Source organism: Eriocheir sinensis, chromosome 16, assembly GCF_024679095.1.
Source record: "Eriocheir sinensis breed Jianghai 21 chromosome 16, ASM2467909v1, whole genome shotgun sequence".
In the NCBI taxonomy this organism is placed as follows: Eukaryota; Metazoa; Arthropoda; class Malacostraca; order Decapoda; family Varunidae; genus Eriocheir; species Eriocheir sinensis.
This window is the reverse complement of record NC_066524.1, coordinates 19681315-19696012: the sequence shown is the minus strand read 5'-3', so window position 1 is coordinate 19696012 and position 14698 is coordinate 19681315. Positions and strand designations below refer to the sequence as shown.

Below are 14698 nucleotides of genomic sequence, written 5' to 3'. Positions count from 1 at the left end.
AGGCAAGACGTTTCTAAATGACTTCTCGCCTCATTCTGGACCCCGCCGCTTGATGCTTCACAGATTTACCCGGCTGGAAGTAACGACGGCGAGACAGTATTGAGTCCACGTTAAAAAGGGTCGGATTTTCTAAACATTTCGGCGCCCACGTATACACATATTTGACAAGGCTTTCCTAGGAGTTGTGGGCATTTCCAAGGGTAGTTTTATGGCCCTAGCGGTAGTCTGACCCTTTTTCTGTGCCATGAAACTCAAAAAAACACTCATTAGAACCGGACTGATCTCCTTTTCGGCCTTTGTAAATAGGCGCCCGAGTAGCTACTCATATTTGACAAGGCTTTCGTAGGCGTTGTGGGCATTCCCAAGGGTACTTTTATGACCCTGGTGGTAGTCTGAGCCTTCCTCTGTACCGTGAAACTCAAAAAAACACTCATTAGAACCCGACTGATCTCCTTTTGAGTCTTTGGAAATAAGCGCTTCCGTAAGAGTCCTAAGCATTTCCAAGGATAGTTATATGGCCCTGGTGGTAGTTCGCCCCTTCTTCTGTACCGTGAAACTCAAAAAAACACTCATTAGAACCCGACTGATCTCCTTTTGAGTCTTTGGAAATAGGCGCTTTCGTAAGAGTCCTAAGCATTTCCAAGGATAGTTATATGACCCTGGTGATAGTTCGCCCCTTCTTCTGTACCGTGAAACTCGAAAACCACTCATTAGAACCCGACTGATCTCCTTTTAAGCCTTTGGAAATAGATGAAGTGAGAGTTGGGAATCGTCTGGGAATACGTAACAAAGCCTCAACTCCCGACAAACGAAGCAGTGGGACGAAACAGCGACTCTCCTGGGCGTCTCTTGCCACCAAACTTCATTCACAAAGTTCACTATTTTTCTGACCTTTTTTTGGGGGGAAGGGTGGTTAGGAGGGGAGGGTAAGGGGGGAAGGTTAGGAGGGGAGGGGTTTGAGGGGAGGGGTGAAGGGGAGGGGGTTGGGGGGTTACAATTCCTCTTCACTTTCGCCTCCCAAACTTAATTTAGTGCCGTTTTTTTAGCTCTAGCGCGGCCATAAAGGGAAATTCACGTTTTCTTTTGGTTCACGAGATAAAATGGAACACGGGGATTGAGAGGAAAAAGGGGGAAGGGACGGGGAAGGAAGGGGAGGAGGAGGGTCAGGGAGGTAAGGGAAGGGTAAGGAAAGGGAGAAATCTCATCTTGCGGGTAAAAATTGTACTTGTTTGTATAAAGAAAGCGGAAAATGGAGCAAAGGGAATCGAGAGGAAAGGGGGACACAGGATTAAGGAATGGGAGGAGTAAGGAAAAGGAAGGGGAAGGAAGGGAAGGGGAAGGAAGGGAAGGGGAAGCAAGAGGAGGGGAAGGCAAGGGGAAGGAAGGGAAGGGGAAGCAAGAGGAGGGGAAGGCAAGGGAAGGGAAAGTCAAGGGAAGGGGAAGGAAAATGAAGGGGAAGGCAAGGGAAGGGAAAGGAAGAGGAGGGGAAGGCAAGGGAAGGGAAAGGCAAGGGAAGGGGAAGGCAAGGGAAGGGGAAGGAAGAGGAGGGGAAGGAAGGGGAGGGGAACAAAAAACAGCAAAATCACGCCATCTCGCGGGTTAAAATTGAACTACTTTGTAAAAAAAAAAAAAAAAAAAAAAAGGAAAAACGAAAAATGGAGCACGGGGGAAGTAGAAGGTTACTAAAGGGTAAAAAAGGGATGGGAAAGGGTAGGGGAAGGAAGGATAAGGATAAAGAAATGGAAGAACCACCTCACCTCGCCGGCAATAACTGAGCTATGTGTAAAAAAGGGTGTCGGATTTTAGGACAGAACAGGAAACTCCGGGGCAGTGTAAATACGGCGGGTCTTAATATACAACTTCAAACAAACAAAGAAAGAGTGAAATACGAAGTGCTGGAAGAAAAATCGACCGGCAAAAGTATAGAGTCACAAACGATGAAATAAACACAAAATGGAAAATAAAACGAGGTAAACACGATAGATCTTCATATACAACTTAAAAGAAATGAAGATTGAGTGAAATACAAAATGCTGGAAGGAAAGTGACGAGAAAAAGTATAAAACAGAAACTCGCATACAATAAAACAAACAAAAAAATGGAAAATAAAACGAAGATCTAGTTGAAGAAAAAAGCCAAAGGAAAAAAAAAACGCGAAATGCAGAAAGTTTAGAAAGAAAAATATAAAACAAATATCAAAAGGAAAGAAAAGGAGAGTGACCCCCTTAAAAAAATATAAAACAAAAAGGCCTCAAATAAAAAAAAGGAAAATTAAACACAACTCCATTTAAAAGAAGTCAAAAAATATTACGTAATACAGAAAGTTTGAGAAGGAAAAAATAAATGAAAATAGAAATAAAAAGAACCGTAAAGGGGAAGAAGAAGCAGTAGGAGGAGGAAGAGGAATTAAAAAGGAGGAGGAGGAGGAGGAGGAAATAAGATCACGAATAAGGAAGGAAGAAAGAAAGGGTGGAGGGAAGAAATGTGTGAAAATGGAGAGGAAAATAATTAGAAGGAAGAGGAAGAAAAATTAAAAAAAAGCAGGAGGAGGAGGAGGAGGAAGAAGAGGAGGAGGAGAAGGAAATAAGACAACGAATAAGGAAGAAAGAGAGAAAGGATGGAGAGAAGAAAGGTGTGAAAATGGAGAGGAAAAGAGGAAGTAAAAAGGTGACAGGGAGAGGTGACATTAAGTGACAGAAAGAGGAGTGTGAATACAAGAGGAAGAGGAGGAAGAGGAAGAGGAAGAAATAATCAGATCGCGTAAAGGTGAAATGGCTGAGTTACTTTATGGTGATAGAAAAGTCTCAAGGTGATGGGAAAGAGGTATGTCTCTCTCTCTCTCTCTCTCTCTCTCTCTCTCTCTCTCTCTCTCTCTCCTCCTCCTCCTCCTCCTCCTCCTCTTCCTCCTCCTCCTCCTTCTCCTCTTTCTTCCTCCCTTCATATTTCCATAACTATCCCTCCTCCCCTTCTTCCATCTCAACTCAGCCCCTCTCCTCCTCCTCCTTCTCCTCCTCCTCCTCCTCCACACAAGAGGATTCAAAGCCCATGAAATCTTTGCTCCAAGAAGGAAAAGAGACGTGAAGGAGGGAGAGGGAAAGTATATGGAGGGAGGAAAGAAATGAAGGAAGAGGAGGAGGAGGAGGAGGAGGAAAAGGAGGGCTAGATGGGCAAAGAACTGACAAGATACTACTACTACTACTACATCATAATAGTAGTAGTAGTAGTAGTAGTAGTAGTAGTAGTAGAAAGGAAAGAACTCGAATAGAAATAGAAATACAGCTAAACATATCCCAAAAAGGAGGAAGAGGAAGAGAAAGAACCAAGGAATAACAGAACTAGGAGGAGGAGGAGGAGGAGGAAGGAGAGGTAAGGAAGAAGGAGGACCAAGGTAGCAGGACTGGCTGTCAAAACAATAAATAAAAGAAAATGAAGGGAATTTAAGGGGTAACATTTTACACTAATATTCCTACCTCTCTTTACTCCTCCTCCTCCTCTTCCTCTTCCTCCTTTATGTCCTTCCTCCCGTCTTCCTTATCTGAATTCCCCTCTTTATTTCCTCTCATATATTCCATCTTCCTATTCCCCTTCGTCAGCTTTCCCTTCCTCCTCCTCCTCCACCTCCTTCTACTTCTCTTTCTCCTCCTTTCTTCACTTCTCCCTCCTCATTTTCCTATCGCTTTCTTGTCTTTATTGCCTCTGTTTCCTTTGCCCTTCCTTCCTTCCTATTTCTCTTCCTCCTCCTCCTCCTTTTTCTTCCTTTCCTATTTCTCATTCTACTTATTCTGCTTTTTCTTCTGTTAACTCAGATTCTTACTTTCTATTGTTTTCTGTTTTTTTAATTTTTCTTTCCTCTTTTTTTCTTCTTTATTCTCTTTCTTTAGCAACTCAGATTAATTTTTCTACTTTTCTGTAATTGTTTTTTTCTATTATTTTCTTTTAATTTTCTTTCTTCTTTCATTTTTCTTTCCTCCTTTCTACTTTCCCTCCTTTTTCCTTCTCTTCCTCTTCTTCATCTCCCTCTTCCTCTTTCTCTCCCTCTCTTTTCCTCTTCCCTCCTCACACTTCAGCTCCTTATCCTCTTCCTCTTCCTCCTCTTTCTCTTTCTCTCCCTCTCTCTTCCTCTTCCCTCTTCACACTTCAGCTGCTTATCCTCTTCCTCTTCCTCTTCCTTCTCTTCCACATTTCACCTCATCTTCCTCTTAGTATTAGCTGCTCTTCCCCTTTCCCCTTCCTCCACACTAAGTCTTCAGCTCCTCCTCCTCCTCCTTCACATTTCAGCTCCTCCTCAATTTCCTCCTTAACTCCAAATTGGGCGATTAATCTCCATTGATGTATACCTGTCATTAATCACCTCCAGTTGGTAACATTGCTCTGACGTCACCTGTTAGTGTGTTCCTCCTCCTCCTCCTCCTCCTCCTTCTTCTTTCTCTTCCTCCTCCTATACCTTCTCTTCCTGGTCTATTATGTCACCCACTCTTTCCCTTTCTTCTTCTCTTCTCCTCCTCCTCCTCCTCCTCCTCCTCCTCCTCCTCCTCCTTCTCTTCTTCTTCTTCTTCCTTTCCCCTCCTCTTCTTTGCTTTCTGTGACATTATACATTATTTTTTCTTTTTTTTTCTCTTATTCTCTCGTAATATAAGTTTTGTTTAATTTCCTTTCTCTCTCTCTCTCTCTCTCTCTCTCTCTCTCTCTCTCTCTCTCTCTCTCGCTTAATTGCCACTACTACATTCCCACAATAATTACAGGAGAGAGAGAGAGAGAATGTATTCATGAGATAATGTTAATCTGAAATATTCCTTTGTTTCTATGTCACATAACCGGCGGGTTGGTGACACAAACACACACACACACACACACACACACACACACATGTAATATCCCTCTTGATTTTTTTTTTTTGTCTTCAGAGGGAGAATAAATGCCACCTCTCTCTCTCTCTCTCTCTCTCTCTCTCTCTCTCTCTCTCTCTCTCTCTCACTTTTCATCAGGATCCTCAGGAGATAAGATGCCTCTCTCTCTCTCTCTCTCTCTCTCTCTCTCTCTCTTTTAATGCTTTTAGTGCTATCTTTCATACGAGAGGAAGAGAGAGTTATTTAGTGGAGTCTGATCACCGTGTCTTGTGATGAAATGGCTTTGAAGATAGCCTCTCTCTCTCTCTCTCTCTCTCTCTCTCTCTCTCTCTCTCTCTCTCTCAGCCCCCTTCAAGTTGCCTAGTCCATCAAACGGTGCAGGATCACACGTCGGAGGAGGAGGAGGAAGAGGAGGAAGAGGAGGAGGAGGAAGAGGAGGAGGAAGAGGAGGAGGAGGTCGCAAGGGTCGTAGGCAACAAACTCACTTTCACAATACTCCTCCTCCTCCTCCTCTTCCTCCTCTTCCTCTTCTTCCTCCTGCTTCCTTTCTTCCTTTTCCTTTGCTTTCCTTTCTCCTCTAACTCCTCCTCGTCTACCTCCATTTTGCCTCAAGCTGCTCTTCTCTCCTCCTCCTCCTCCTCCTCTTCCTCCTCTCTTATATTATCCCTTTTGTCATATGTATTCTTCCTCCTTTCTTCCTCCCTTCCTTATTCCTCCCATCTGTCTTCTCTTCCCCTCTTCCTCCTCTTCCTTTCATGGGTTACAGTTTTCTTATCTCCTCCTCCTCCTCCTCCTCCTCCTCCTCCTCTTTTCTTCCTCCCCCTCTCCCATCTTTCATTAGTTATCACTCCTTCCCGATCTCTTTCTCTTTCCCTCCTTCTCCTTCCTTCATTCATTCATTCCTCCCTTCCTCCATTCTCTCCTTCTGTCTTTCAATATTGCTTCGCCCATAGCTATTCTTCCTCTTCCTCCTCCTCCTCCTACTTTTGGATCACTTCTCTTCAATCTGTTCTTCCTTCCTTCCTTCCTTCCTTCCTATTCCCTCTTTTAATCCTTCCTTTCTTTCTCCTTTTCCTTCCCTTCCCTCCCTTTTGCTTTCTGGTTATTTTAGTTCTCTCTCTCTCTCTCTCTCTCTCTCTCTCTCTCTCTCTCTCTCTCTCTCTCTCTCTTTAATCTCCCACATTCACTCTTTTTTCTTTCCTTTCTCGTTCCTATACAATCTCTCTCTCTCTCTCTCTCTCTCTCCTTGTACATCTTCATATATCTCCATCTTTCTTTCAAGTGGAGATGAGTGGAGGAGGAGGAGGAGGAGGAGGAGGAGGAGGAGGAGGAGGAGGAAGAGGAGAAGAAGAAAGCCTGTTGCTCCTGGTCTTCCTCCTCCTCGTTCCTCTTCCTCTTCCTCCTCCTCCTCCTCCTCCTCTTCCCTAAGGTATCTTCGTGAAGGGATTTCTTGGGTTTCAATCTCTCTCTCTCTCTCTCTCTCTCTCTCTCTCTCTCTCTCTCTCTCTCTCTCTTTCATTTAATCAGTCTTTTTTGTTCAATCTAACTTGCTCTCTCTCATTACGTCGCTATCTCATACACTTAAGATCTCTCTCTCTCTCTCTCTCTCTCTCTCTCTCTCTCTCTCTCTCTCTCTCTCTCTCTCTCATCATCAGCTTGCCTCATTAACGCAAACCTCATCAGGTACACATATAGGTTTCACACACACACACACACACACACACACACACACACACACACACACACACACACACACGAACACGCACCAACACGCACACACACAGTAATCTTAACTCTCTCTCTCTCTCTCTCTCTCTCTCTCTCTCTCTCTCTCTCTCTCTCTCTCATTAGAACCACAACCCCTTTTTTTGTCCCTCACCACCACCATCACCACCATCACCACCACCACCACCACCACCATCACCACCACCATCACCACCTTCCTGCACCTGAAGCTTGTTAATTTTTTCCTCTTCCTCTACTTTTTCTCTCCGTTACCTCACCTGTGTCCCTTCCTCAGGCCAGGTAGGGAGAAAGAGAGAGAGAGGAGGAAGAAGAGGAGGAGAGAGGAAATAATGATAATGTTAATAATAGGAGTAATAATGATAATACTAATAATGATACTAGAAAAGAATGTAAAGTTTAATGTTCTAAGGGAAAATATAATGTGAGGTTTAATATTAAAGAACAAAGGAATAATATCAAAGGAAGGAAGGAAAGGAAGAGAAAGGAAGAGAAAATAAGTAAAAAAAGGGAGATGTTATTATTTGCGAAAGGAGGAGGTGGAGGCAGTTTAATATAATTGCCAAAAGAAAATAAAGAAAAATATAACGATTAATATTGGAAAGGACAAAGCGCGTGATATCAAAGGTGAAGAAGGGAAGGAAGGAAGGAAGGAAGGAAGGAAGGAAGGAAGGGGAGAAGGACCGAAGGAAGGCAGGGATTAGTGACTGACTGACTGAAGGATAGGAGGAAGAAAGGAGGGAATCGAGGAGGGAGGGAAGAAAGGAAGGAAGAAACGAAAAAAACAAACCCAAAAGAAAATAGTAAAAGAAAATAAATCCAAGTTGAAAATAATTATCAAAAAGAAAAAGAAGAAAGTTATAAAAAGAGGAAAGAAAGGAGAAACAAAGAAAACACAGAAAAAAGAATAAAAAGGAAGAAAAGACAGATTGAGAGTAATTACCAAAAACAAAACGGAAGGAAGAAAGGAAGGAAAGAAAGAAAATAAATAAGGACAAAAAGGAGAAACAAAACAAAAAACAAAAAACAAAACAAAAAACAAAAACAAAACAAAAAGACGAAAAAGAAAAGAAAAAAAGAACAAGAAAAGCCCAGTTCAAAGTAATTACTAAAATGAGAAATAATAATAAAAAAAAACTTCAGAGATAAATAAAAAAAGGAATTAAGAAAACACAACACGAGACAGGAAACTTTTTTATGAGAATTATACTGGAGTGCATTTTTCTCACTCTCTCTCTCTCTCTCTCTCTCTCTCTCTCTCTCTCTCTCTCTCTCTCTCTCTCTTGTTTCAATCTTTATCTTCTGCCACTTATTCTGCTGTTCTCTCTCTCTCTCTCTCTCTCTCTCTCTCTCTCTCTCTCTCTCTCTCTCTCTCTCTCTCTCTCTCCTTTCCTCCCTTCCTCCATCACTCATAATCTCTCTCCCTCCAAATAACATAATCACATGCATAGGGAGAGAGAGAGAGAGGGAGGGAGGAGGAAAAGGAGGAGAGAGAGGGAGAGGGAATGAAGGAGAGAGGGAGAGGTAAGAGGGAAGTTAACGAAGGTAAGAATAAGGGAGGAGGGAAAGCCTTAGGTAAGAGGAGGAAGAAGGAAGAGATGGAGGAAAGGAAGTAGGAAAGAGAAGTAAAAAATAATAAAGGAAGAAAGGAAGGAGGGAAAAGAAGTAAGAATAAAAAGATATATGAGAAAGGAAGAGAAGAAGGAAAAAGACAAATGGGATAAGAATAAGAGAAAGGAGGAGGAGAAAGAGGAGAGAGAGGAGAAGAGAAAGGAGGGAAAGGAGGAGAAACAAAAGGAAGAAACAGAAGTAGGAATAAGAGAAATGGAAAAAAATAATGATAAACGTGCCAAGAGAGAGAGAGAGAGAGAGAGAGAGAGAGAGAGAGGTATTGTTGAGTGTTCTCTTGTTGTCCGGGTTTCGAATCAGCTGTCTCATTTGCTTCATGGCTAATCCGGAAATGGAGAGAGGGAGGGAGGGAGAGAGGAGGGAGAGGGATGGAGGAGAGCGGACGGTAGAGAAGCGAGGAAGAAAGGAAGGAAGGAAGGAAAGCTGCATTAAAGAAAAGGAAATAAAGAGTTGAATGAATGAATGAGAAGAAAGAAAGGAGGAAGAAGGGAGGAAATTAATAAGAAAGACAAAAAAGGAAGGAAGGAAGGAAAGAAGGGAAATACTGAAGGAAAGAAATAAAAAAAATAAAAAAATGAATGAATAAATAAAAATAAAGGGGAAAGATAATGGAAATAAAGAAGGAAAGAAAAGAAACTAGGGAGGAAAGGAAGGAAATAAGAAAGAAAACAAAATAAAGGACAGATTGAAAGTAATTACCAAAAACAAAACGAAAGAAAGAAAATAAATAAGTAAATAAAGGAGAAACACAAAGAAAAAGAAAAAAGAAAAAAATGAACAAGAGAAAGAAAAGCCAAGTTCAAAGTAATTACCAAATGAGAAATTATAAAAAAAACTAAAGAGATAAAAAAAAAAGGAATTAAGAAAACACAACACCTAAATAACTTACTATATATATTTTTTCTGATCTAAATACATACTTTTCATTTATTTCTTTTACTTTTCAAGGGAGGTTTTTCAATTACCTTCCCGTGCGTTCGTTTGTCCGTCTGGCCGATTCAGGCTTGCAAATCTCGACTATATATGTTTTTTCCATTTATTTTATCTTAGTCATTCTTTCCCTTCTTCTTTTATATACGGGAACAGCGCTTTTCCATTCTCCTCTCTCTCTCTCTCTCTCTCTCTCTCTCTCTCTCTCTCTCTCTCTCTCTTCCTGGTTTATCACACTAATTACCCTTTTTGAGTGTTACAAATGCCTCCTCCTCCTCCTCTTCTTCCTCTTCCTCCTCCTTTCCTTCCCCTCCTCCTTCTCCTCTTCCCCTCTTTCCCTTGCTTTCCCTCCTCTTCCTCTTCTTTAACTACCCTCCTCCTCCTCTTCCTACCCCTCTACTCCCTTCTTCCCCCTTTTAACCTCCTCCTCCTCTTCTGTAACTAACCTTTTCCTCTCCTTTCCCTCCCCCTTCTTCTTCTTCTTCTTCTTCTTCCTCCTCCTCCTCCTTCAGCATAACAGTAACCGTGTAATGGCCTAACAGAGCTTGCTAATTATTTCCTTTTTTAAGTACCTTGTCTTGCCTGCATTATGCGCCAACCCTAACCTTGCTTGCTTGCTTGCTTGCTTGCTCTCTCTCTCTCTCTCTCTCTCTCTCTCTCTCTCGTTTTTCCTTTTTATCCATTTCTCTTGTCCTCCGTTTTTCGTTCTCGTGTAATTTCGGGGTTTTTGCATTTTCTTTTTGGTCATGTTTTATTTTCTCTTTAATCCCCTCGTTTGCTTTGCCTCGTCCTCTCTCTCTCTCTCTCTCTCTCTCTCTCTCTCTCTCTCTCTCTCGTGCAACTCATAGCAGTCGTGGGGAGCTAGGTCGCGGTTTCTTCTTCTTCTCCTCCTCCTCCTCCTCCTCCTCCTCCTCCTCCTTCTCTTCCTTCCTTCCTTCCTCCTCCTCTTCCCCCATTTGTAAGCTCCTCCTTCTTCACTTCCTCTGTTACCACCTGCCGTCTCTCTCTCTCTCTCTCTCTCTCTCTCTCTCTCTCTCTCTTAGCTTTCATCTCATTCCCTATTTATCTTTTCACAATTTTAACTTCTCTAATCGTACACATGCAGCACTCATACATACATACATACATATACACATACACATCAATATTCATTCATACATACACATACAACATATTCATTTAACCATTTTTCTCCTTTTCCAGCTTCTTACATACACCACATTCTCTCTCTCTCTCTCTCTCTCTCTCTCTCTCTCTCTCTCTCTCTCTCTCTCTAAGTGTATACCACAGTCACACATTCAGGCATACATTAAAACTTCTGCTACTAAAATAGAGATTTTTTTTGGAGAGGTTTATTGTGCAACTATACAATATGTGATGCCCGTGATTAGCATCCATTACATGTACATGCTCTGATACCTAATAATTCACGTAAACAACATTATATAGTTGGACAAAGCGGGCATCGGCCCGCCGCTGTCGGGGGTGTTCGGTGGCGGTGCAGGCTAGCGGCGTGGTGTTGTGGCAGCGCTGTCAGCGCGGCTCACGTCGCCCGGCTGTGCGGGGTGCGGGCGTTGGTCACCGTGGGGGGGGTGCCGCCCGTAGCACCTCGAGGAGGACCTGTGACGGGGTGTGTCGGACCGTGAGGGCGGCCTTGGCTTCACACCGCCTCAGGGGCCGGCCGTCTCCTGCAGGATGGGCGGCAGCCGCTGGCGCTGGTCTGAGGCGCGCGGTGGCTGGGCAAGACAGTAGGTAGTGCACCAGGGGGCGGCGGGCGCGCTCTTCACAGTGCTCGCATATCCGCCCATCGAAGCCGTCGTACAGCTCCTCCCTGGTGCAGTAGCCCAGTCTGAGGCGCTGCAGCAACGCGTCGTCTGCCCTGCGCTGCTGGTAGGCGGCGTCCAGTTGGGTGTAGGCAGTGGCCGCAGCGTACCAGGCTGCCTGTTTCTTTGTCCCCTCCAGTTCTTGGAGCTGCTGGTGGGCGTGGTGGACTGCTGCGTGTTTGGCCTGTGTCTTGGCCTGTTGCAGGCTCGGCCGCACAGGTTTGGTGACGGTGGGGCCTTTGGCTGCCCTCTTGGCGGCCTCGTCGGCGGCGTCGTTCCCTCTGACTCCCACATGGCTGGGGATCCAGTGGAGCCGCACCCGCCTGCCTTGCGCTGCAAGGCTTTGCAGGATGCCCAGGATGGCGGTGATGAGGCCCACGTTGTCCTTGGGGTGGCCTTGTAGCGCCTGCAGGGCCCCCCGGGAGTCTGTGTGGAGCACGACGGTGTCCCCTTGGCGATGCTGTGCGTGCTCGAGGGCGTGCAGGATTGCCACTAGCTCTGTTTGGAGGGAGGAGCAGTGGTCTGATGTCCTCCACGCCCGCTGCCGTCCACCAGTGACGAAGGCGGCGCCCGTCCTCCCGCTGTCGGGGTCGACAGAGCCGTCAGTGTAGTACACCGCAGCGCCCCGCTCAGTGACCTGCGCCATGGCCATCAAGGCGTGCTGACGCAGCTCCGCGGTAGTGCACTGCGCCTTGCTGGCGGGCAGCTGTGTGGCAGTGTACACTGCGGCAGAGGGCTCCCAGGGGGCAGAAGGCCTGTAGGTGGGGTGCGGGCGGTCCGGCTCTCGCCACAGCCAGTTACCCGCGTGCCGGCTGGTGTTGGCAGCAATAGTGGTGCCGATTAGCCATCCGTTGTTGTGGAGGCACTCGACGCCCTGTGCCATGGCTAACCGGAGTCTTTCCGGCGCCACGCCCTCCGCGTCGCGCTGCAGCACTCTGGCCACCCGGCAGGCCATGATGCAGTCCACCCTGCAGGTGAGGGGCACCAGTCGGGTCTCATTCTGCATCACGCAGGCTCTGGTCACATTAAAGATATATTTAAAAGAAATCTACAATATTTTTAAAAACTTTCATTTTGATATATATTCATCTATATATTACACTATAAGAGATCTACCTACGTCAAATGCGGTATGTGTAAGAACAATAATGACGTTATACGGATGATACGAGTCACATAACGAAGGAAAACGTAAATAAACGATACAATAGAATATATATACCGCGGTAGATTTTCTTTAGTCATCTATAAAACGTCGATAACAAAATCGTTCTCTATCAACAACAACACGCTATAAATCACATAACGAAGGAACATGTAAATAAATGATAAAATAGAAAATATATAACAAGGTAGATTTTCTTTAGTCACCCATAAAACGACGATACTAAAACCGTTCTCTATTAAAAACAACACGCTATAGGTCACATAACGAAGGAACATGTTGAATAAATGATAAAATAGAAAATATGTAACACGGTCCATTTTCTTTAGTCACCCATAAAACGTCGCCACTAAAACCGTTCTCTCTAAACAGTGACCTCTCTCCTCCTTTCAGTAGTAGACTAACACAAGATAATACTACAAATAATAGCAGTAATAATGATAACGGAGAATAATGATAAAAATAATGAAACCTATAAAACAAATGACTAGCTTTTAGCAAACACAAGAGTCCACTTTTAACACATCACAATTCTTTCCTTCCCTTGCTCTCCTGTTATTTCTTCTTTCAATCATACATACAGATAAGTTAGTCCTCGTCGGCACCCTCTTCATAGGCCCTGACAAAGCCCATGGTACCTCTGTGAATGGACTAAATTAGGTTACCGACTCTGGGCCACGATCGACAACCCGTCTCTAGGGTACACGAAGTCTTGGGCGTGAAATGTCGATGTGGAAGGGTCGCGCATGGTCGGAGAGCTCTAGAAACGATCGCCGGATGCTAAGTCGATCGGTACAGTGTGAAAGGGGCCTAAGAGTCGCTGGGTTGTCGTGGCCCAGAGTCGGCACAGTGTGAATTAAGGGACTAACTCGGCCCATGTTCTCAAACGGTTCGGGGCTTACACACCCATATCACACCCACACTTGAGAAAGCTTTCGTAGAGGCTGTGTCAGTGTTTCCATGGATAGCTTTGTGAGCCTAGTGATAGCTTAATAAGGCTTCTACACCATGGACGTGGAAAATAGTCACGAGAACCCGACTAATCTCCCTTGTGGCCTTGGACATTATTGTTGTGAGAGCCGAAGGCGTTTGAGAATAGGAGCCGAAATCTTTAAACAACGAGACCGAACGAGAGGAAGACAGTCAGTATTCAGTAAGTGCACATCTAACACGAAGACAAAACACATAACACCCTCTAAAACGCCATCAAATCCCAGGACAAAGGTACAAGACAGCATTGAACCCCATCACATTCCCAAGATAAAGACACATAAATGTATTAAACCAGAAATATTACCAAAAAAGTTGACATGTTTACACTGACCCACGGTAAGATGGCGAACGCGAGACGGAGAAAAATTCAAAATCCAAAACTGCACTCACCTTTTTTCCCCTCCCCCGTTATTTCCTTGCCACAAACGATGATCCAGCGTTGATTTCGATCACTAATGAATCTATCGACGCACTTAGATACAACGTAACGAAGCGGATTAACGTAATAACAAGCGATTTAAATGAGCTAAAGTTCGCGGGTCCAGTGCACACACGTGGTGATGGAAGAGGGGAGAGGGAGGGGGAGGTATGGAGGGGGAGAAGGAGGGAGGGAAGGAAGGAGGGGGTAAAAAAAAAAAAAAAGGGAGAGCCAGGAAAGGGAAGAAAGGGAGAGAAACATGGAATAAGGAACGAAACAGGAAGGAATGGAAGAAATAAGTGGGTAGGTAGCAAATATATGAAGATAGAAGAGATGAAACTGACACCATCTTCAATATATTAACTGTTAACGATAATATGGTAACTAGGGTATGCTTGTTTGGTTGTGAAGTTCCGCGGCCCGCCACCAGATGACTTGAGCACTGTGTTTCATTACCCTTCGTCCTTTACTCCTCTATGCTTCCCATTTTGCATCGGACAACTTTTTACTTTTCTTCCTTCTTGGTTTTCACTTGCTTTATCCTTTTAAACCTTGTGCTTCTTTAGTTGTCATCCTTTTGCCCCTTTAGTTTACTCCTTACCTCTAACAAAAACACGTAAACAGAAGCAAGATTGAGCTAACCCACATAAATGCGATGGACGTGAACGAAATTATAAATGAAATGATGTAAATAGGAATGGTAAAACAGAGGAATAGACGAGAGGATGATTAATTAATAGTCAGTGAAATGGGTTGTATATAGCATAGGAAGACGAGGAAAAGAAAGAAATATAGATAGAGAGATAATAAAGATGATAAAAGGAGTAATATAGACGACATGATAACTAGTAAATAGAAGGGGCTTTCAGAACGAGAGACGAACAAATAAAAAAAGATAGAGAGATAGATAAAGAGAGAGAGAGGTATATATGAGTAAAGAAGAAAATCAAACCTTTAATGGTAAACTGAAGAGATGTAAATATAGACGGAAGAAACGAATAGCTACATGTGAGTGAAAGAAAACGGGAGTATTTAATGGGAGACTAAAGGTAGATGAAAGAAAAATGTATATAGATTAATGAGTGAGTAAATGAGCGAGAGGAGGAGGACCTAAGAAGCGATACAAAGGGTTACAGGTCAAAAGAAGAAG

The 14698-nt window shown here is 43.9% G+C and overlaps 1 protein-coding gene across 1 annotated transcript in view; it reads right to left on the bottom strand.

The window, feature by feature from the left end:
- Nucleotides 1-10504: 10504 nt before the first annotated feature.
- The window catches only part of LOC126999496 (uncharacterized), a 48965-nt gene continuing 44771 nt past the window's right edge, over nucleotides 10505-14698 (bottom strand). The window contains exon 2 of the mRNA XM_050862143.1: nucleotides 10505-14658. Within this exon, the coding sequence (XP_050718100.1) occupies nucleotides 10728-11978 (1251 nt within the window). The 5' untranslated portion in view covers nucleotides 11979-14658 and the 3' untranslated portion in view covers nucleotides 10505-10727. The remainder of the gene's footprint in view (nucleotides 14659-14698) is intronic.